Here is a 24311-nt window from a genome sequence, read left to right on the forward strand (position 1 = left end):
AGTCACTTCTTGAGCTCATGGTGGGTGTTTGGGGCTTTTTTTAGCACTTTTTACTACTTTAAAGCTCTTGAGACACTCAGGATCAGCAGGGAGGGCAATGCTGTGGGAATTGCTGGGGGAATTCTGTTTATTCCAAGTGCCAGGGGGAATTTATTCTAAGTACCACAGGAAGCAGACCTGCCCCGATTCCCAGGAAGGACCCAGACATGAGAACACCTCCGATCTCCCTCCATCCCTTTCCCCAGCACAGGACCCTGAGCTCATCCCAGCCCAGACCCATCCCCTGGCTCCACAGGGCTGGATCAGGGCTCATCCCCTCACCTGCTGCTGGGAATTGTAGTCAAAGAGCCCCACGGTGGCGGCGGCCGAGTCCACGGGGACCTGCGTGCCCGAGTAGTCAAACTGCAGTGGCTCCATACCCACGTGCTCCATGGGGTCCAGGGGAACACTCTGGGATTCCATGTTGGAGAAATCCTCCACGGGCTTGGCCCCGTTGGTGCTGGCCAGCTGGGCCAGCCCCTCGGAGCCGTTCTGGTTGGGGCCCAGCAGATCCACCTCGCTGGCTGAGTTCTGGCAGTTCCCGGGCGTGCGGCTGCCAGGGGAGGGAAAAACAGGTCAGGGAAAGGGTAGGGATGGTCCAGGGCAGCATCTCACACCCCTGGGCAGCCTGCAGGGGATGGAGGATAAGGGGAGAATAGAGATATGGAATAGTCCCCAGCATCTCACACCCCTGAGCAGTCTGGAGGGGATGGAGGGCAGGGGGAGAACAAAGACATGAAATAGCTCCCAGCATATCACCCTCCTGAGCACCCTGGAGGGGCTGGAGGACAAGGGGAGAATAGAGACATGAAATAGTCCCCAGCATCTCACACCCCTGAGCAGCCTGGAGGGGCTGGAGGACAGGGGAGAAAAATAAATAGAGACATGGAATTGTCACCAGCATCTCACTCCCCTGAGCAGCCTGGAGGGGCTGGAGGACAGTGGAGAGAATAAAGTCATTTGGATCAGAGAAAGGAAGGAGTTTGTCACCCTGAGGGTGGGCACGGGGTGGCCAGAGCAGCTGTGGCTGCCCCTGGATCCCTGGCAGTGCCCAAGGCCAGGCTGGACATTGGGGACACTGGGAGGTGTCCCTGCCATGGCTGGGGTGGGATTAGATGATCTTTAAGGTCCTTTCCAACCCAACCCATCCTGGGGTTGTGATATCCCAGCCCACACAGCACCCAGAGCTGAGGGAAGAGGGAAGAGGAGGGTGTTTGCAGTGATGGTGTTTGGTCTTCACCAGTCACAGAATCCCAGACTGGGTCAGCCTGGGAGGACCCTGTGGGGTCACTGGTGTCACCCCCTGCCCCAGCAGGGCCAGGAGGGGCTGAGCTGGTGGTGGGGATGATTAATAACTGTTAATTGATTAATTAAAACCACCAATGCACGTACCTGAAGTCTTTGACGTCGGCGTCGATCCCGTTCTGAACGGGCAAACCATTGGATTTATCCATCACATCCCCCTCCTCCTTCAGATCTCCCAATTTGTCTCCATCAAACGTGCCCTTGTTCTTCTTATCCCCTTTGTCATTCTCATCACTCTCTGCATCCCTTGGCCCCTGGGCAAAACAGACATTGTTTTAATAAGCTGAGTTTTCACATCAATTCTCCTGTTACCCTGAGATGGTAACAAATCAAAGACACGTGTCACAGTAAAAAAATGCCCTTGTAAACATTAATTCTTACAAAAAAATAGGTAAAAATGTAAAATATTCCATAATAATCAAAGAAATAAGGGAATTAGTTCTCACTCTTCCAAGAGGGGTTTCATCTGTTCAGGTTTCTTCCATTCAGTAACTCGAGGTTTGTTTTTATAGCTCTAAAAATCCCATCCCAAAATAATATTAAGGAATTCTCTTTCTAGATGGGACTTAAGCACTTCAAAATCAACACCACCAAACGCTGCAGGGGCATAAAGTGAATCAGTGGCTCTCTGAAGTGCCTGGCTCAGTGTCAGACACAGACACTTCTGTCTGGACTGGACAAGTGTTTGAAAATCACCTCAGTTTTGGAGGCACCAACCCTGAATTCCAGGGCACAGCTCATTTAAAACCACTCAAATAAATCACTGCCTCAATCATTGGCTCCTGTAATCCTGAAAAACATTTCTTTGGAAGAAAAGGGGGGAAAAAAGAGGGGGAAAAAAGTATTTCTGTTCTGTTGAGCATTTCATGAGTGGCATTACATCTGCAATGTGACTGTATTTTATTTCACTTGGGAGGAGAATAAAGGGTGATGATGCCTGGGGCAGTGTCTTGAACAACAAAAGGGAGAGGGAAAACAACATAATTTATGATAAAAACCAGCAAGGGGCATATAAACACATTTATCAGAGGCAGCTTTGGTGCTGCCACAGGGACAGATCCAAACTCTGACTTCTACTCAACTGGAGGGAGAAGTGCTCTGCACACAACATTCCTGCCTCTATCCACTGAACCCTTTTCCCACTCTATTTGATTGGAGGAAGAGATTTTTCCCCTCGTATTTTGAGAAAAAAAAATGTTCTGAAAGCTAAAACCTTTTGGTGATGCTTCTGAAAGAAAATAAAATTGTGCTGCCTTAATATGACTTGGAAATGGCAGCTGAAACTCATCTATCCATCCATCCAGCAGGAATTCCAGGGAAAGGTGGGGGAGAGCAATGGATTTATTGGGGAGGGGGTTTATCCCAAAAAATAACATAAGGAAAACTATGGACAAGGATATGGAAACTATGGAAACTACGGAAAACTACAGGACAAGGATAAATATTATGCCAGGACAGTTCTCATCAGGTAAAGAGTTTGGGTTTGGGGCTGGGATATCCCATTTTCTGGCATCATCCTGTGGAGTTTTTGTTCTGAGGCAGCTCAGGCTCAGTGCAGAGCCTTGTAGAACCTTTCCCAAGGATTAGTTTGGATGGAGTGGTTCTGCTTTTCCAAGGCTCCAGGGAACACCAACATCCCCCATCCCAAATCCCCTCATCCAAGGACAAAATCTGTTCTGTTTGAGGGAAGAGCTAAACTGGGAGCAAAGAAAAAAAATCCTCTGCACTATGAATGATCCCCAACCACAGCCAAGGGAGAAAAGAACAAGAATGTGGGGATCAGTGTAGAACCTTTTCCAAGGATTAGCTTGGATGGGATGTTTCTGCTTTCCCAAGGCTCCAGGGAACACCAACACCTCCTATCCCACATCCCCAAACCAAGGACTAAACCTGCCCCGTTTGAGGGAAGAGCAAAGAAAAAAATCCTCTGCCCTGAGAATGATCCCCAACTACAGCAAAGGGAGAAAAGAGCAGGAACGTGGGGATCAGTGTAGAACCTTTTCCAAGGATTAGTTTGGATGGGGTGGTTCTGCTTCTCCAAGGATGCAGAGAACACCAACACCTCCCATCCCAGGACTAAACCTGCCCCGTTTGAGGGAAGAGCAAAGAAAAAATCCTCTGTACTAGGAATGATTCCCAACCACAGCAAAAGGAGAAAAGAGCAGGAACGTGGGGGATGAGGCACTTACAAATCCTCCTTTCCTGAGGCAGGAGTCTCCAGGAGATGAGCTGAGCACATACTCCACCATGCTGACCCCCAGCCCTCCGCTCTCGGAGCGCGGGGACAGCACCGAGTTCACTTCGCTGTTCACATGGAAGCCCTGCCCAGGTCTCCTCTGCACCATAATTGGCTGGGAAACCGAGTGATCTGCAACAAAAAAACATGGGAAAAGTCTCACAAGCACATCCAACCCTTCAAAGGAGGCAAATTAAATCGTTCAATATGTGCTGCTCCCCCGGGGGTTTGTTTGCAAAGAGAAGTGCCAACTTTGTGACTCTGCTGATGGCCGTTAGTAAAAACCAGGATGGTTTTTTTATTTTTTAAATGCTACAACATGTAAATTTGCAAGTTTAAATCTAAACTTGTAAAATTTCAGAAATTTAAGACTAATTAAAGGCGGCAATTAAAACCTCAAAGTTTTAGTTTTTAGTTTTAAGTAAATTCTTGCATTAGCACAGTGAAAAACAACTTCTGGATTGTCATTTAAATATTAAATATATTTCACCTCATGAAGCTGGTGAAAGTAATTCAATTCTGTCACTGCTCCTGGCTAAACTTCCCTCCTGTTCCCATCAGTGTGGCCACAAAGGGACCTGGGCTGGGGAGGGTTTTTGGGGATAAAGCTTCCAATAAAAGGGGAAAAGGCAATTTTAACCCAGCGCCCACAACCTGAATATTCTCCCCCAAAGTCCCAAATCAAGGAGACTCTGTGATGCAACAATAACATCCTTGGCAGATCTAACTCAACACTAATTCAAAGCATCATTTAATTTATTTTTTTTAACTGAATGATGGGTTTTGGTTGCTTGGTTTAGTATTTTAAAAATGAAGGGATTATTATTATTATTATTATTATTATTATTAATCATTATTATCCATTTTTATTATTATTCATTTTTAATTATTATTCATATTTATTATTATTGTTCTCCAACGTCTTCTTTCAGCTGATCCATCCCAAGGCAGAAAACACATCAGAAACTGCAATTTTAAGGGCAATTAAAGATTTTTAATCAGATGAACATGAATTTGCACATATTCACACTAGACAATGCTTTAACATCCATGCATATCTTAATTTTATCACGAACCAACATGAGGTTTTCTATTTGTTTTTTTTTTTTATTATATAAACCAGATGGGGTTTTAAATCTTTTCAAAGCTGTGTCAACCAGCCTGGCCCAGTGACTTTGAATAAATAAATTGCACATTTCTGCATTCAACCCCAACTAAATTAAGGAAATAATTTTGCTACCTGATGTTCCCCAAGCACTGTCTCTCCACTGATCTCCCAGAAATATCCCTTTTGGTCCATCTTTGCTGGAATCATCAGATTCCCAAAACTTTTTACCCGGCAACAGCTGCTGCAATTAAAAAAAAAAAAAAAAAAAAAGAAAAAAAAAAGGGGAAAAAAAAAGAAAAAAGAACAAAACAAAGCAAAGCATGATTAAAATAAGTATAAAATGCAAACAGAAACCATAACCCATAAGGAAGCAATCATTAAAGACAACTGATACAAGGCAAATATTCACATCTCTGAGGGGAGAGCTGAGGGAACAATCCCCTCTCCCCATTCCTGATTTTCCCCCCAGCTCCAGGAGCCCCCACACACCCCACACTCACACACTGACACTCTCCAGCCTCGCTGCACTCACAAAATAAAATAAACGAGGGGGAAAACACCGTGATCCAAAGGTTTCCCAATTCCTGCCTCCCCTGGGACCTGCTGTGGGGGACAGGAAAACAGGGACAGGAGAGTTCAGGGGGTCCCAGTGCCCCCTCCTGCTCAGGACTCTGCTCCAGGGGCTCCTTGGGGACACTGATGGGAGGAGAGCAGCACCTGCCACTGTGGGGACTGTGGGAATGGGGAAAAGCTCCCTGGGAATGGGACAGAGCCAGCCTGGGAATGGGATAGGGACAGCCTAGGGAATGGGAGAGTCCTGGGAATGGGACTGAGCCACCCTGGAATGGGACAGCCCAGGGGTCCCAGCTCTGAAGGGCACAGAGAACAATTCCCATCCTTCAGAGGGTTTTGGGATCACCTGGACACTTGCAGGCCCTGAGGTGACAAGGGGACAATAACCCAGGAAATCCTCAGGATGGGATGGATGGAATTCCCAGGGGAAACAGGGTCGCTCACAGCAAATTACCCACAAAATGAGCCTTGTCTCAAGCTGGGATAAAACTCAAGGAACTGAAGATGAAAAGAACCTGAATGTGCCTGAAGTTACCACGGAACAAACAAGAACCATCAGATATGGGGATCTCTGCTCTGTATCAGGACTGGAGATAAATCCTGATTGGGATCTGCTTCAATACTCTGACTGATATCTAATTAATACATCCTGATAACTACTTCAATATCTTGATTTGACATCAAATTCAATGCCCTGATTGATATCTAATTAATATATCCTGATAACCACTTCAGTATCTTGATTTGATACCAAATTCAACACCCTGACTGATATCTAATTAATATATCCTGATAACTACTTCAATATCTTGATTTGATATCAAATTCAATGCCTTGATTGATATCATATCCAATATCCTGACTGGAATCAACTCCTGCTGCTAACTCCAGCAGCAGATGTGCACATTTAAGGCTGGACCTGAGGAGTCAATCAGCTGCTGGACGCAGAGGAAGCAGCAATAACTGATCTCACAGCTCCTGTGTGCTGGTTTAACCCACTCTCCATTTCCTCCTCAACTCAACAAAGACCTGTTTGTTTACAAACCCATCAGTTTTGAGGTGGATTTCAGACTCCATTTCTCCTCACACCCTCACCAGGGCGTGGGCTGCTCCAGGATAAAGGCAGAGCCCTTTCCCCATGCTCCCCTTTGTGCAATCCCAAAATAACTCCCAGCGGAAGGGCAGGAGGCTCCTGTGAGCAGCAATCACCCCAAACACAGCTGAACCTGTTCCTCCATCTGCACTGGGGAGGAGGTAAAGCCAAGCTCTGCTCTCCAGCCTTTGTGAACATCAACACACATCAAGTGTCTTGCAATTGTTTTTTAAACCTTTACCAACAGGATCCTGCAGAACTGCACCCCAACACCTTTGGAATTTTGCACTGAATCACAGACAAGGGTCACAAAACATTTTCCTTCTCACTATCCCCTGCACATCCCCTGCTCCTGCACAGACAACCCCAGCTCTGTCCCTTCCAGTTCAATCTTCTCCCTCCAGTTTAATCTCCCCCCTCCAGTTTAATGTTCCCCCTCCAGTTCAATCTTCTCCCTCCAGTTCAATCTTCTCCCTCCAGTTCAACCTTCCCCCTCCAGTTTAACCTTCCCCCTCCAGTTTAACCTTCCCCCTCCAGTTTAACCTTCCCCCTCCAGTTTAACCTTCCCCCTCCAGTTCAATCTTCCCCCTCCAGTTTAACCTTCCCCCTCCAGTTCAATCTTCCCCCTCCAGTTTAACCTTCCCCCTCCAGTTTAATCTTCCCTCTCCAGTTTAACCTTCCCCCTCCAGTTTAACCTTCCCTCTCCAGTTTAATCTCTCCCCTCCAGTTCAATCTTTCCCCACAAGAAGCACCAAGTTCCCAACTGCAAGTTCTGTACCATGTTTGTTTACAAAACCCATCAGTTTTTACCCAGATTTCAGACACCATTTCTGGTGAAACCAACAGCAGAGAGATGTTTACCTCACAGGGAGATCCCAGATCTATTTACAGGTAGCAGGGAAACCCCAAAGCCAATATTAACAGATGCACTGGGGGGGTCTTTGTTCTGTCAAGTGCTGCTCCAACCAACACACAGCCTTAGCAAGCAGAAATCATCTGCACTGAATTATGCAACAGGCTGCCAAGACAATGAATTTTTCCTCAGGGAAAGTTGTCAGTTGCAATGGAAGGAAAAAAAAAAAAAGGTATTTTAAATGACTCTCATCCTGTTCTGCAGGTTGGAAATTTAAAAAGAACAAGCAGCAGTTTAGAACTAGAGTAGTTTATTCATTCCTTGGTTTTTTATTAAAATTGACCTTATCCAGTATGAAAATAATCCTGCTAAACCCTCTTACAAAGGACTTAGAGTTAGGCCAATATTCAATTTAGCAGAGCAGGCAGGAGGGGAGGACTTACCCACCATCAACAAAAGCAATACTTCCAGCAGCCAGGGCACAGAGATCCCTCTGAGATGGGATTATGAATTAGACAAATTAAGAAAACTGATCCCCATCAGACAAGGCAAATACTAAGATAAAAGCAGCCATCTGTGCAGTGGAGAACTGGGTTTATCTGCAGCAACAGGTACTGGAGGCAGAGCGGGTATTGAGGGGTGTTTACAGGCCCTGCTGCTGCCGGCCCCACTGATCCCATTCCTGCCCCACTGATCCCATTCCTGCCCCACTGATCCCATCCCAGCCCCACTGATCCCATCCCCATCCCCGCCCCACTGATCCCATCCCAGCCCCACTGATCCCATCCCCGCCCCACTGATCCCATCTCCATCCCGGCCCCACTGATCCCATCCCCATCCTGGCTCCACTCCCATCTCCAAAGCTGCCAGCTCTGGGGAAAGTGAAATGCTCAACCCAAACATTATTCCCAACTGCCAGAACTCCCTGGCTGCCAATGAATCATAAATTTATGGGGCCAATGAATCATAAATTTATGGGAACACAGCACAGGCACCAGCAGCATGGAAAGCAGAGGGACATGAATTTAGTTTGGGATGGTTTTTTCTTCATTTTTGTTTTGCTTGTGGTTGTTTTGTTTAAACCAGGTACAGAAGTGTCCAGCCCCATGTCACAACCACTGTGACTGTGTCCCTCTGCAGGGGCCTCTCCAGGACCTCCCCAGCTGCACCAGCGGGGCACTAACCATGGACATGGAACATCCTGAGCTGGAATTTCCACAGGGATCACTGATCCAGCTCCTGCACCCAACAATCCCCCCTGGGCATCCCTGGAGCTCAATCCCAAAGGCTCCTGGAGCTGTGGCAGCCTCGGGGCCGGGCCCATTCCCTGGGGAGCCTGGGCAGTGCCTGAACCCTCTGGGGGAAGAGCCTTTCCCTACTCTGCAGCCTCAGCCTGCCCTGGCCCAGGAATCACAGATCCAAGGTGTCTCTCCAGGTTCTGATGTCCCAGAGTTCCCCTACAACAATCCCCAGGAATTTCAGAGCCCTCCCTCAGTGACCCCAGCACTGCCACCGGCAAGAGTTAAACACTTCCAGTTAAATGCATCATATTTCTCACCAGCATTTCTCTTCCAGGGCAGGGTGCAGCGCCCTGCTACCCCCAATATTCCAGGTTTGGAGTTAAGCACCTCCAGTTTTCTCCTGGCTCTGTGTCCCCATCCTCCTCCCACCCTCTGGATTAAGTTTCAGCAGCAGCTCACCCAGCTGCTCCCTGACTCCAGAGACAGACTTTGCACAACCTACTGCAAACCCAATGTCCCAAATGCCTGTGAGGGGCAGGGGACAAACCCTCACAGCCCCTCAGTGCTGCCCACCAACAGTACAAAGCTTTCACAGTTTAAAGTGGAGACAAAGGGGCTCTGGGGCTCTTTTCAATCCCTGACTGAGAAAATACTGCACTTCCACTCACTGGGAATTCGGGAATATGAGGCTGGGAGTGTGAGGATGGAAACAGCCTCAAGAGAGATGAAAGTTGTGGGGTTTTTAAAGTATTGCTAATGTTCCCAGATAAGGATGGATATCTGTTGATCTCCAAGTGTTACCCACATTCTGAGAGCAGGAGAGATAAGAGACTGAACTGTTTGACAGTGCTCTTTAAAAACTGCTCTGATGTCTCCACAAACTGCCTCAGTCACTGAAATTATGATGGTGCTTAACAAGGAGCAGGAAAACAAGATAAAAGAAATCTAACACTAAATGCAGACAAGCTCTTCCTCATCTTTCTCCTCCAGGTTTTTCCACTATCAATTTATTTCACTATCGTTTATTTCAGACTTTCTGACTTTTGCCTCAAGTTTTCTTCTCATTCCAGGGGCAGAAACCAGCAGTGCTTTGTTAAGGCATCAAAACTGCATAAAATCCAGGTGAGGAACATGGTCCTAAAAATCAACATATCCTGTGGGATCTCCTGAAATCAGCCTTGGGGAGACACAGAGGAAAATTCAGTGGATAAAGAATGAAAACTGTGGGACTGAGGGAGAAAAACCCCAAGAGAAACAAGAAATGGTGGTTTAGCTGAAAGAGAAGGGTGAGATGTCACCTTTCCTGGAAAAACCTGCTCATTCCAGCATGTGGAAAAGCCCAGTGACAAAAAGATGCCACTGCCAAAACTTTCTGCATCACAGTTACAAGAAGAGGGAAAAAAAAAAAATGAGTCATCACTGGAAGGCAAAGCTCCAAAACACAAACCCAAACCCTCTCAGAAACGCCAAAACAACCCAAAAAAGCTGGGAGAACTCAGCGTTTTTAGGAATTCCTTCAGGCATTTCAGCTCCCTGACCTCATGCCATGACAAGCCAAGGCCAGTGCTGTGCTCACTGTGAAGCTGCTCACGGCCAGCCTGGGCTCCCTCTCTGAGAATGAACCTCCTGCCCCATGGAGGTGTCACCAAATCATCTCCCTGGAACATTCCCACCCCCAGAATTCCACAGGCAAGCTGCACATGGAGCACAGCAGCTGCTCTGCAGCACCTTCAGCCAAGGGTTTTCATGGCAGCTTTGCTCCTTTCAAAAGCATTTTCACCTCTCCTCATAGTCAATAGTCTTGGGGTAAATTAATCCAACCTGGAGAAACGGATTTTCCTCTTGAGTTGAAGCAAAATGTGACCCTGGATTATGGTTTTCTACAGAAGGGAAGGGGAGGGAAGGGAAGGGGAGAGAAGGGAAGGATGAAAAGCAGGGAAGGAGGAAGAAACAGGAGAAAGAATCTCTTTGACCCGAGAGAGGGCACCTCCCTATGAATCCCACCATGCCACAGTCATGGTTTGCTCTTTTCTCCAAAACAGCAACTTCAGGGTTCCAGGGGTTTTTATTTTTCACACCTGGGTCGTGTACTGGGTAACAGACAGGATGGACTAAAGGTGGAGGAAAAAAACTTGTCTGAACTTGAAAGGAGCATCAAGCTGAGCTGCCACACATGAACATCCTCCCACCAGACATGGTTTTCTCCTCTGTCCTTCCATAAGGGACTCACTAAAGGCAAAGAAGCCTCTCCATCCAACTCCCAGGAACCTACAGGAACACGCTATTCTTTCAGCTCACTCTACAAATAGATAAATTCTCTTTTTTTCCAAGAAGAAGAGTGGGGATTTCCCCCCAAATCTGTCACCTCCTTGCTGCTGTGAGAGATTCAATTAACTCTGTGAGGTTCAGCTGCAGGCCCATTACCTGTGCCCTGTCCTTGTCCCTCCTGGCTCACACTGCCCAGTTACCCCAAACCTTAAACACACCCTGACCTTCCTGCAAGAGCCAGAAAAACGGTGTTCAGGAGTGTGAACAGGGCAGCAGACAATGCCCCACAGCACAGCAGGGTGTGAGCTCAGTCAATCCCAAAATAAACCTGCTCCAAGCATTGGCACACCTGTCCTGTCCCCAGCTGGATTTTGAGCTGTTGTTATTCAGCCACTCTCTCCTGGCTGGATGAGGAGAGGTTTAGGTGCTCCTGACTCTGAGCTGGATTCCATCCTGGCAGGTTTGGGGCTGAATCAACCACACACACAGAGATTCCATCCTGAAGGTGTGGGGTTGGATCAACCACACACAGAGATACACATAGATCCCATCCTGGGAGGTTTGAGGCTGGATCAACTACACACACACAAACACAGAGACACAAATTCCATCCTAGCAGGTTTGGGGTTGGATCAACCACATAAACACACACAGAGACACAAATTCCATCCTGGAAGGTTTGAGGCTGGATCAATCACACACAGACACACCTCAGAGGCAGAACAGAGAACCCTCAGCATCACAATCATCCCAGCAGCCTCAAAAAAACCTGTTATATCATTTCCTCCCCCTCCCCAAAAATGATATTTTTCCTCCAGGCCTCTGACTTACCTCTCCCATAGCCCGTCCCTCCAGAGCCAGCGCCTGGAAATCGTGATTCAGCTCATCCATGGAACGCACCTATTCACAGATGGGGAGAAAAGGCTGTGAGGAAATGCTTTTATTTGCTGTTATTTTTATTAGAATCAAGAGTTTATCACCATTTTTCTGCTCCAGACTGAGAGCCTGTAACAAGGTTATGGAGCTCCAGAGGGTGACTTACCTTTAACACTCCCAGCAGTCACAACATTTATATACTTTTCATTATTATTTACACACGTGTAATATTACACACAGATTTGTATGTGTGTGTTAGATTTACACGTGCACAAGAAAGGAACATCCAGCAATTACTTTTAAGAGACAAAAAGTTTATAAAGCACTTTTAAATGAGTTATGCCCACAGTGAGCCCTCCCAGGCTGAGGAAGGAGCTCAGCAACACCTGCTGGGTGAGTTATGGGACAAAAACAATCCCAAAAACTGTTAAGATGCTCCTGGCTCACCAGTGACCAGCACTGTATTGTTACACCATCATCACTGACCTGAACCCTGACCTCTGATACTGCAGCACCACTTCCTGCAGGACCAAGACCCTGGGATTATGTTTTATTTCTAGTCTAAGACAATACTCTGTAGATCTCAGCTAAGACAATATTCTATAGGTTTCAGCTAAGACAATACTCTAGAGATCACAACTAAAAATCAGATGGAAGAAACCTCCAGAAATCACCTCCAGTCTAAATTCTTCTTTTTCTGTGGCCACCATACTTTGCAAAAGATTAGTGGTATATTATTGAATTATTTAATGAAAATTATTTACATAAGTTGCAAATCCTCAGGGGTCAGTCACTCAGAATCCTGGTTAAAAAAATCAGATCTCTCTTGTTACTGTATCTCAGCTCAGTTATTTTCAGTTCTGCCTCAGCCTCGCCACCTTTTGCAGTGACATTTGTCCCACGGGCCCCTGACAGGGAGTGAAAACCCTTCTCAAAGTGCAGCCCCACGGACTTTCCTCCCCTGGCAGCTCCAGCCCTGCCCTGCAGCTGACACGGCTCAGCTGGGGCCACACACACGTCACTGGGACCAAATTCTTCCGTGGAGCACTTGGAGCTCAGCTCATGGAAATGCTGCAGCCCCCAGATGTGCCAAACCACAGGAGCTGGCACAGAGCAAGTTATTATTTCCATCAGACACGAGAGGAGAGAGAGGAGAAGCTGCACAGAGGATTCAGAAGGTGATGTGAACTCATCGCTGCTGAAGTCATGGCCCAGCAAACCACAAAAGCCACTGCAGAAGCTGCTCCAAGTGTGTCCAGCAGCTTCCCCCAAAACAAATCATCTCCCAGGGGTGGCTCCTGAGCTGTGGGAGCCTCTAAACAAAGCTGCTACAAAGATCCAATCGCTGCATTCCCAGCAAAATCCAAAAGGATGTTAAATGGTGTTTGTATTTGATCTGGTCAACATGGAATCAGGGAATGGTTTGGGTTGGAGGGGACATTAAATCCCACCCAGTGCCACCCCAGGGACACCTCCCAGTGTCCCCAATGTCCAGCCTGGCCTTGGGCACTGCCAGGGATCCAGGGGCAGCCACAGCTGCTCTGGCAATCCCTGCCCACCCTCCCAGGGAATAACTCCTCCCATATATCCAATTTTAACCCACTCTCTGTCAGTCTGGAGCCATCTCCTCCTGCCACCCCAGGCCCCTCTCCCTCTTTCCCTGCAGGCAGTGGAAGGGCACAATGAGATCACCCCAAAGCCTTTCCAGGCTGAACAATCCCAGTTCTCTCAGCCTCTCCTCAGAGCAGAGGGGCTCCAGCCCTGCAGGGACCTGCTGGCTCCTCTCGACTTTTCCAACAGGACAATCCCACACAGGAGAACAGGCTGCCTCCATCCCCTGCCCAAAGATCCCTTAGCCCAGCCATGGTGAACAGCAGAAAATAAAAACTGCCTCCTCTATCAGCTGTCAGAGGTGAGGAAATGAAGAAATTATTCATTCACAGGTATTTCACGTCCCTTATCTTCCCTCTTTTAAGAATCCTAACAAATATGGATAAAAGCATTTTCTAAATCAGGTCTCTGTGCCTGATTGTGGCCTCTCTGTGCTCAAAGTGTCCACAAACAGCAATTCTCAGGCTCCTCCTCTCAGTCACACAGCTCCTTTACCTCCATTGATCACTGGATCTATTTATTTGATTTTCAAAGACTGCACCCAGAAGATCCTTTTCCCATTTCTCAGTGCCTGTAATGTTAAACAGCAGCACATTTTCACCTCACTGCACACAAATATCACAAGGCTCCTTTGTTTTCCTTCCAGGAAGAACAAAGTGTCTGAAACAGCGGAACACAAAGCCAAAAAAGCCATGACTTCCAACACCTCTGTGCTCCAGAAGTCAGGGATTCCCCTGGAATGGGAATTAAACAATAGAGCTGATCTTCCATTTCATCAGGATCTGCTCCTGTTCAGGATCCCCGAGCTGTGAGGAGCACAGGGCAGAGCCAGTGTGGTGTAAACACGACAATCACAGAGGTGCACAGAGTCAGAACCTCTCCCCAGATGAGCGCTGATGAGATTTGATGACCAGAAAATGTGTCTCAGCACTGCAGCAGAGACTTGAGGGAAATGCAGACGACAACGCCAGGATCCATCAGCTGCACGAAGGAGCAGTGCCCTGACACTGGATCTGAGTGACACCCCGGGCCTGGGAGGGAGAGGGGAGTCCACAGAGTGACACCCCGGGCCTGGGAGGGAGAGGGGAGTCCACAGAGTGACATCCCAGGCCCTGGGAAGGAGAGGAGAGTCCACAAACTGCAGCCACCACACCAGCGAGGGCAGCTGGGCTCCCAACTTGCCCAATGATCCACCCAAACCCGACTCCTGCTGCTCTCAGGGCTGAGCCCTGCTCCTGTGCCTCTGCAAAGGGATGCAGAGTGCACATCCTGACAGGAGGGAGCTGCTGCCTTCCTGAAGATGAGACAGCTCCTCCCTCTGCTCACACTCATCCTAGAACCCCATTTCACTAAATGAAGGCTCTAGACATGAGCACCACGCTCCAAAGCTAATTCACTCCACAAGGACATCCCTCCCCTGGCCATGGAATGTGTGGGTGCACTCAGGAATTATCTAAATCTCACTCCAGAAGAGCAGTGCACTAATACAGGAATGTGTGTCACTGTACCACACTGCAGCTCCAGCCACTCCACTGACTCACAAATCACTCCCTGCCTGCCCAAAGTGGGATTTGCTGCCAGCCACTGGAAACTGGACCAAAACCTTGGGATCGCTGCACTTCCTGAGGCTGGGGGAATTCATCTCTGCTCTGCACAGTCCTCACCTCTCTGTTGGAAAACATGAGACAGAGCAAGACACAGCTGGATTCTTCACTGCACACCCAACAGACACAGCTGGATTCTCACTGCACATTCCTCTCTCTCAGACCTTCACTCTCCCAAATGACTGAGGCTGAAAAGATCTCTGAGACCATCGAGTCCAAGCGGTGCCCAATCCCCACCTTGTCCCCAGCCCAGAGCCCTGAGTGCCACATCCAGGAATTCCTGGGGCACCTCCAGGGATGGGGATCCAAACCCCCCTGGGCAGTTCCAAGCCCTGAGCTCCCTTTCCATGGGGAAATTCCTGCTGCTGCCCCCCCTGAGCCTCCCCTGGCACCAGGTGTCCCAGCAGTGCCTAAAGGGGCTCCAGGAGAGCTGCAGAGGGACTGGGGACAAGGGATGGAGGGACAGGACACAGGGAATGGGCTTTAAACTGATGGAGAATGGATTTCAATGGGAGATTGGGCAGGAATTGCTCTCTGGGAGGGGCTGGGCTGGAATTGCCAGAGCAGCTGTGGCTGCCCCTGGATCCCTGGCAGTGCCCAAGGCCAGGCTGGACACTGGGGACAGCAGGACACGTCCCTGCCATGGCTGGGCTGGCACTGGATTATCCTCAAGGTCCCTTCCAAAACCAAACCACCTGAGATTCCACGAAACCACAGAATTCCAGGATTGCCCAACCCTGCAGGAGCCCCAAAGCCCAAAGGCAGCACCCCAAATCCCAGGGGACAGGACCCCAAATCCCAGCCCCTGCCAGGAGCCAGGGCACTGCTGGTGCTGCAAACTCTGGTTCATTTGATCCCAGCAAAGGCAGGCCCAGGGGGAAAGGCACTTGTCAAAAGGGATTCTGCACTCAGGTCAATTAACAGCAGCCAGGGCCCCAAACTGTCCTTCTGATTACTAAACAGGGAGCTGAAGACCCAACAAATTAGCATGAGAACAACAGGGAATTTACCTTGCAGATTTCCAGGACAGTGTTTTTTATTTTAGCATAATCCAAGGGTTTTTTTTTTTTCATGCCCTGAGAGCGACCAGCAAAGCAGCTGAATTGTAATTTTAGGTAAATATTAATGTCAACAATCTGTGTTAATACTGCACCTTATATTGAGCAAATATGGTTGCTAAAATGACCTTTACATATAAATTCCAAGTGCAGGGCTGTATCACATTTCAGGTGTCCCAGGGGATTGTACACCAGGTTTTTTATATATTAAGGAATCCTCATTTATATAGAATTTACATTCACCTGGGCAGACAGGCAGCCAAACTATCCAAGGCTAAATTTCACTCTCAACCCCAAAGGATTCTTTTTCTTCCTCCTCATACAAGAGATGTTTCCCAGCAAGCAAAAGATGAGTGGAATTAAACAAAGAAATAAAACAATCAGGCATGTAGGAGGACAAATATAGAAAACTAACTAGAAATTCTTTTGGAGAAAAAGAATCTAAAAAATATTTGCTAAAAAATATTTGAGCTAATAAATATTCTAGTGATGAGCTAAACTGTCTCTACAAGTGCATCATGAATCCTGATTGATGAGTTTTTATTTTTTGATGTTGAACACTAAATAGGCCCAATACCTGTATTTTTTGGGGGGAACAGTGACTGAAGAAGGGTTAAATTATGTTTCTATTTAGCCAACTGTGTTAAAGGGGAAGCAAAGCAAATCTCTGCCAGCCCCAGCTCCTCATTCCCTCATTGTTCCCATTCCCTGTCCCCTTTTTCCAGGATCCATTTTCCCTCCCTCAGACTGGAGCATTTGTTCTCCCCCAGTTCCCCTCCTGGCCAGGCAGGACGGGCCCTGCAAAGCCACAATTCCTGAAGCTGGAACATACAAATGGCTCATTTCAATATCCTTTTGATCTGTGTAAATTACAGGCCCCAGTGCTGCCCTCAGCCCTGCCAGCCAAACCCAGGGGATCCCACAGATACTTCCACAGGGAATTCTGGCCAAGCACACAAAGCTCCTCTCTGCCATCCTGGCAAACAAATCCATGGCAAGGGCTGGGAGCTGGGACCATAAACCCATGGCAAGGGCTGGGACAACAAATCCATGGCAAGGGATGAGTGCTGAGACCCCAAATCCATGGCAAGGGCTGGGAGCTGGGACCCCAAATCCATGGCAAGGGATGAGTGCTGGGACCCCAAATCCATGGCAAGGGATGAGTGCTGGGACCCCAAATCCATGGCAAGGGATGAGTGCTGGGACCCCAAATCCATGGCAAGGGATGAGTGCTGGGACCCCAAATCCATGGCAAGGGATGAGTGCTGAGACCCCAAATCCATGGCAAGGGATGGGACAACAAATCCATGGCAAGGGATGAGTGCTGGGACCCCAAATCCATGGGAAGGGATGAATACAGGGATTCCAAACCCATGGCAAGGGATGAGTGCTGGGATCCCAAATCCATGGGAAGGGATGGTGCTGGGACCCCAAATCCATGGCAAGGGATGAGTGCTGGGACCCCAAATCCATGGGAAGGGATGAATACAGGGATTCCAAACCCATGGCAAGGGATGAGTGCTGGGACCCCAAATCCAAACTGATTTGGGGTGGAAAGGACCTTAAAGCCCATCTCATTCCACCCCTTGCACTGGCCCAGGCTGCTCCAATCTCTTTCCAACCTGGCCTGGAAGATCCAACAGCATTTGTTTCATCTGTGAGAAAAGAAGATGAGAAATTCCAAGTTCTCCCTGTTTGTACATTCCAGGTGCTTACCCAGAGCACCTCCAGAGTGTGATTATTCCTTGGATATTTATTTTTAACTCCTGTGCACTCTGCAAGTGTGGATGTAACATTTCCATCCATTTGGCCTCCATATTTTAAATCTTGCTCAATCTGCAATTAAAAAAAAAAAACAAACCAACAAAAAACTCCAACCAAACACTTCTCTAGTAAAACATCCCTCAAAACAAAACAAAAAAAAAGTCAGTATTTCTACAAGAACACCAGAATTAAGAGGGGAAGAACAAAAATCAGCAAAACATCTCGAATGGAGAGGAGAAAACCACAAACTACAGCTGAATGCTTTGATTTACACACTCACAATCGTTACAGCTCTTTAAATGAACTAAAGGTTTACAAATTCCAGATGGAAACAAATCCTCCTTCAGCTGGGGGAGGCTGCTCGAGTTTGTCTTGTTTGAACAGCTTACACAGGAGGTTATTTAAAAAAAAAAAAAAAATAATAAAACTCCCAGCTCTGAGTGCATTTAGAGCATCCAGGAGAGGGGAAATGCATTCCCCAACTGACAGCAAGGAAAACATCAAACCCTCCACAACAGGTTTGCCACTGACAGGGTTAAAATATGTTGTTCCATCAACTGATTACTGCACTATTTTTAGCCTTCTCCCATAACAATGGTGGGTAAAGAAAGAATGTGAAGTCACAAGTATTAGACAGGATTAGGTGGTTTAACTACTATTTTTGTAGTAAAGGATTCACGGTTAGAATTGCTACTACCATTAGCACTGGAAGCAAAAAGCCACTGAAATTGCAGATTGGCTAATGCCTTCCCTGGCATGGGGCCAGCCTGATTAATGATTCAGGGGACAGAAATAACTGCAGCAAAGGCAGCCTTGCCTTGCAGAGGGGCTCTCCTTCCTCAGCTAATTATGCTTTTCCTCCCATTCCATCCACCCAGGGAAGAGCTTCATTAATGTGGAATTTAGGTTACCCCGCCATGGCTCAGGCACATATTGGGGCGCAAGATTCACAATCACTGGATTAGGGAAGAAACAACCTTAGTTTTGTCCTGCTGGAGCTGGGAACACCTTGGGAAAAGCATCTTCTGCAAATCCAAGTGTGTGCCTGGATTTACACACAGGCCATGCTGAGATCTGACCCTGGAGGGCTTTTCCTTTCACTCCCAGCCCTGCTCTGACCTTCCCAAATTTAAATTCAGAAGGAAAAAGATGTGGAAAAGGGATGCAGCAATGTTTAATTGCAGTGCCAGGGCTCCTCTGCCAGAAGAGATGAGCGTGGCCTCGTGCCACAAAGTCAGGGACTCACCGAGGATTTAACAACAGTTTCACCCCAGAATCAAAATCTGAAACAGGCCAAGACCCACAGGCAGATGTTCCCAATAAAAACAACTGCCCTGGAACAGAAGTTATCCCTAACAAAGGCAGGAGTAACAGGAGAGCTGGGAGCAGCATCACATGGCAGCAGCACAAAGGAGCGTTTGTTCAGCCCCACAGCAGCACTGGGAAATCAGCCCTGATACACCTCTGAGGGGAATGTCCCTGATACACCTCTGAGGGGAATGTCCCTGATACACCTCTGAGGGGAATGGTCCCTGATACACCTCTGAGGGGAATGTCCCTGATACACCTCTGAGGGAATGGTCCCTGATACACCTCTGAGGGGAATCAGCCCTGATACACCTCTGAGGGGAATAGTCCCTGATACACCTCTGAGGGAAATGTCCCTGATACACCTCTGAGGGAATGGTCCCTGATACACCTCTGAGGGGAATGTCCCTGATACACCTCTGAGGGAAATCAGCCCTGATACACCTCTGAGGGAAATGTCCCTGATACACCTCTGAGGGAAATCAGCCCTGATACACCTCTGAGGGAAATGTCCCTGATACACCTCTGAGGGAATGGTCCCTGATACACCTCTGAGGGGAATGGTCCCTGACACACCTCTGAGGGAAATGTCCCTGATACACCTCTGAGGGAATGGTCCCTGATACACCTCTGAGGGAATGGTCCCTGATACACCTCTGAGGGGAATGTCCCTGATACACCTCTGAGGGAATGGTCCCTCATACACCTCTGAGGGAATGGTCCCTGATACACCTCTGAGGGGAATCAGCCCTGATACACCTCTGAGGGAATGGTCCCTGATACACCTCTGAGGGGAATGGTCCCTCATACACCTCTGAGGGGAATCAGCCCTGATACACCTCTGAGGGAATGGTCCCTGATACACCTCTGAGGGGAATGGTCCCTCATACACCTCTGAGGGAAATCAGCCCTGATACACCTCTGAGGGGAATCAGCCCTGATACACCTCTGAGGGAATGGTCCCTGATACACCTCTGAGGGATTTCTCAGAGCCAGGCAGGGCACACACAATGCTCTGCACCAGCTCTTGGTTACACTGCTCTGCTGCAGCTCTTCATCGAGGTGATTGCTGAGCAGCAGCTGAAATTTGGGGCAGTTTGGGGATGGAATTGGGTGGCTGGGGAGGGATTGTGAGGCTCAGATCCACTGTGAGGCTCCACCCATTGATAAAAACGCTCCCAGGATCACAACCTGCTCTGCACAAGCACAGGGAGGTCACAGCAACTCAGCAAACCACCAGTGAGGTGCTAAGGGCAGAGCAAAGTTGGGGAGAGGGGAGGAGAAAACAAGCAGGACAGAGTTCTGTAATAAACCTCTTTTCAAAGCACACTTGTATACAAGATATCCACTGAAATACCTCAAGTGCTCTGGAAGCACTAAATTTTGTAAATTCAACAATGTGAAAGTGTTTTTCCTCCTCCTGAGTGAGCACCACGACAAGGAAGCAGAGCAGAAGAGCAACAACCACAGAGAAATCCCAACACCAGCACACCAGGGTCACCTGGGCAATCAATCCCAACTGCAGCTGCCCATCAGGAACAGGAAAATCCATGGATTTGGAGGAAACAGCGTCTCAGAGTAACTTTCTGAGTGTTTCAGAGTGTTTTCTCTCCCCTGTAGATCACAAGGATTTTCCAACTAAGCCAATCTGCTCGTGCTCCTTCTACCTCAGGAGGAATTTTCAGGGGGCAACACAAAGCAGAAAACCAAATGAAACGTTCCAGCTCCCCTCCCCAGCTGCCCCTCCACTTTGGAGAAATCTCTGTGAAACAGATCAGCCAAACCAGACACTTCATTTCAGCGAGGAATTCTGTTTCAAATGACCTGAGTATCAAATTAGCACAGTGTGAAGGAAAGGAAAGCTCTGAGCAGTTCACTGGGACACAGGGAAGTTCCCATGAAAACCCAACAAACACAGGTCAGAAATCACCTTCCAGAGCTGAGCCACAGGTGCTGTGACACGGTTTGTGTGACAAGGGACTCACTGAGTGCCGTCAACCCCAGCACACACAACACTGCAATGATTTGGAGCACATTTCCACAGGCACGACAGAAATCATGGAATGGTTTGGGATGGAAGAGACCCCAATCCCAGCTCATTCCAAGGGACACCTTGCACTGTCCCAGGCTGCTCCAAGCCCTGTCCAACCTGGCTTTGGACATTCCAGAGATGGGATAAAATCCCTGTCCTAAGGGGTTAAGCATCATTTAAACCAGATTTCACTTTGGAAGAACAAACACCAGGGCTGCCTCTGCTTCCAGGACCTTTTTGGAGGATGTTGCCACAACTTTGAGGCAGGCTGTGTCCTGGGGCCTGGCAGCAGCCCCCAGCACTGGAGCTGTGCTCCACCAGGGCAGCACCACAATCACCTACTGCCTTCACTCCAACCCCAGCTCCCAGTGAGGAATTCACACAGCTACCCTGCCAAAAGCCAAAACTGAGCAGAAACCCCATCCCTGTGGTGCTCAACTATTCTTCACCAACTCCATGTGAAAAATTCCCCACATTCAACCAGACCATCCCTGCAGAGTTCTATTGTCTCCAATTATTAATTAAACATGCTCTGAGAGAAAGCAAATGCCTAAAATCATTTGCTTCTACTAAGCAACTCCCACACTACCCCGAGTGCAATTCAGACAGTCTAAATATATCCAGTGACTGCAATTCCAGAGGGACCACCACAGCACTCTCCCTTCACTCCAGTTCAAGCTCACACACATTCATGAGCCACAGGAGACCCCAGCCAAGAAAATCCAGCCAGTTTTCCTCAAAACCTGCTCAGTGCTGATAACTTGTCCCAGCTGAATATCCTGAGTGTCTTTTCAGCCCCTCCAGGAGCAGCAGAGGCTGTTTGGGTTTGTGAGGAGATCTGTGCAACCTTTTATAACCAAGGCAGAGCCAAGCCAGGCCATTCCTCACCTGGACCCATCCTGTGATGTCCTGATCCCTATCCAGGTTTTTTTTCTGGATAAACAGCACACAAACACTCCAGTGCAGCCATGAATCTGCCTGTACAATGTGAATGAGGCATCAAACAGCCTAAACCTTTTCACTCAAATATTGAAATTACTGGGGACTCTGACACTCAACCTCATCATGCTGCTTTTTGTGGATAAAAAGAGAAATATTTGCAGTTAAGTGTCTGCCATGGGAGTTTGGTGGGTGCAAACAGCTGGGATTTTGCTCAGGAGGTCTGAGAGAACAAGTTAGGAAATCAAAAGTCTGACTCCAGCACCACTCCAGGGTCTGCAGGGACAAAGAAGACCTTGTAGCACAAGGAGTTTTTTGTGTGGTTGCTGAAGCTTTGATATCTAACTTTGTGAAATGACAGGGACATCTTTAATTGCTTTATTTTATATAAAAACATGGCCCCACACACCTTCTAGAGGAGAAGGGGGAAATGCACCAGGAAAAGTAAAACACAAACAAACACAGCATTTCCCTGATGCTCACAACAAGAAGACACCACCAGGAAGGAGCTTCTCTCCTCCCTTCCCTCCCCTGGAGAAACTTTTCCTTAAGCCACCCCTGCTAAAGCCACTCTCGGCTCAACCCCCAGAGCCACCAGGAGGAGAAGGGACCAGGAGGAGCAGCAAAGTGACACCCATGGAAACCCAGCTGTGACTCACAGCACTCCTGTTATTTCAATACCACCATGAAATGCCAAAATTTGGTAAAAGTCACTGCAGTGTTATCACCAACAGACACACATCTGTCTACACACGTAACAAAAAAGAATCTGGGATTCAACAATTAAAATCCTTCCACCTCTAATTACGACCTCCCAAGCTCTAGGCAGACATTAACCTATATTAGCCTGTAATTATTTTTTTTCCTGACTTCCCATTGTCTTTTAGCTACTGACTTTCCTAACCAGTCTTCAAGGCTGGACCTTGTTTGAAAGTCTAAAATGAAAAGCACAGTAATAAAAGTGCATCCATCAGAAACTGAGAGTCAGGAGACATCCCCTAATGATTCCCTGCATGTCCCAGCACTTCCTTCCACTCCTGCTCTTGCAGGCCAAATCCAATCCTGCCCCAGCTAAACCCAAACTGAATTAAATCATTTTGCATGCCTAAGATTAGTCCTTGCTCCAAGGAATTTCTAATTTCAGAAGCAGATGTGGAGGTGGCCAAGAAGTCAAAAAGAATGGCAGTATTAGGATTACACACAGCCTGCACTCTGCTCCCCAGGAGTCAAGCCCTGAGGCAAGCAGGGAGCCAGGGAAAGAAAAAAAAAGGTGTCCATCCATCACTGGAGCACCTGGTATCAAATGAGACAGAGAACAGGGTTAGTGCCCCACCTCAGAGCTGATCTGGAAGAAATCAGACACAAAGATTGGTTTAGAAATGAGCATTGAATGTAAAAACATTGGCACTAGGGCTGTACCACGTTGATCAGAGTGTAAAAGGCAGCAGGAAGCAGAACAGATAAAAACCCTGATGTTAATTCTGGTCTGGTGGGTGTTTCCTGAGCCTCAGCTCACACAACTCCTGGGGAAACTGATGCTCTCATCACACAGAATCACCTCTGTGAGCTCCATCCTGCAGGGGTGACCTGTCCACACAACCTCCTCAGCCCTGTCCTGCTGCCAGACAACACAGCAACTGCACTGGGACACTTCATTTAAACCAGCGTGAGTTAATGAGCTTTCCCTTCATTAAGTGGTTTATTTATTAGGATCATTTCATTCCAGAAGTTACTGAAGAAAATCAAGCTGAGCAACACTTCTGCTGACAACAGGGCAAGCCTCTGCAACGAGCAGGATTCTTTTGTTTTGAGTGAAAGTTTAAGCCTCTCCATTATTAAATAAATAAAAGTTCAAATACCAGAAGAGTTTTTAATGACTGTGAGCTTCAAGTGCCCTGTCCCCACCCTCCTTATCTCCAGTGAGTTTTGTTGTCTTTGCTTTCAGGGATTTGCAGTGAAAGGAGGATGAAAGTGTGAGCTGGAGGAAAAGAGGATTGAGAATTTCTGACATCATTTGAATTCATGAAGTCATCTCACCACAAAATGCCCAAACAGCAGCAGGCCCTGCCCAGGCATCTGCAGCCCAGGACTCCGTGCCTGCTTTGATTTGAAAAACCTACAAGTTTGCAGGAAGAAATTCTTGCTTGTTGTTTCTCTCAAAACTTAAAGCATTAAGATCTCTGGTACTGGTGTCCCTTGAAGTGAGTTTTACAGTTAGTGACTGAAAACTTGGATAATAAAAAAATTACTGTTTCAATGCAGTTATTTCTCCTGAAGTGATCCTAAATACTCCATTTCTCCATAAGGGAATAACAACAATATTTTTCTATCTCCTTACCTCCTATTGCAATATTTTACGTGATTTTTTCCTCCAGAACAAATTAACAGGGCACTTGGGTTTAT

General features: G+C 47.7%; 1 protein-coding gene across 7 annotated transcripts in view; it reads right to left on the reverse strand.

Moving 5' to 3' along the window:
- Positions 1 to 24311, reverse strand: part of PUM1 (pumilio RNA binding family member 1) — a 63030-nt gene that overhangs the window by 33357 nt on the left and 5362 nt on the right. For 4 of the 7 annotated variants that reach the window (XM_083879537.1, XM_083879534.1, XM_083879536.1 and 1 more), the window contains exons 3-7: positions 11548 to 11616; positions 4821 to 4929; positions 3534 to 3712; positions 1432 to 1598; positions 322 to 592 (exon numbers count right to left, since the gene is read on the reverse strand). In XM_083879537.1, coding sequence (XP_083735663.1) covers positions 322 to 592; positions 1432 to 1598; positions 3534 to 3712; positions 4821 to 4929; positions 11548 to 11616 — 795 coding nt within the window. Of the gene's footprint in view, positions 1 to 321; positions 593 to 1431; positions 1599 to 3533; positions 3713 to 4820; positions 4930 to 11547; positions 11617 to 16108; positions 16561 to 17581; positions 18137 to 24311 lie in introns of those variants that run through there. The other 3 variants (XM_083879538.1, XM_083879539.1, XM_083879535.1) reach the window with 3 other exon arrangements.

Source organism: Zosterops lateralis (genome assembly GCF_965231275.1).
Source record: "Zosterops lateralis genome assembly, chromosome: 28".
NCBI classification, from domain to species: domain Eukaryota; kingdom Metazoa; phylum Chordata; class Aves; order Passeriformes; family Zosteropidae; genus Zosterops; species Zosterops lateralis.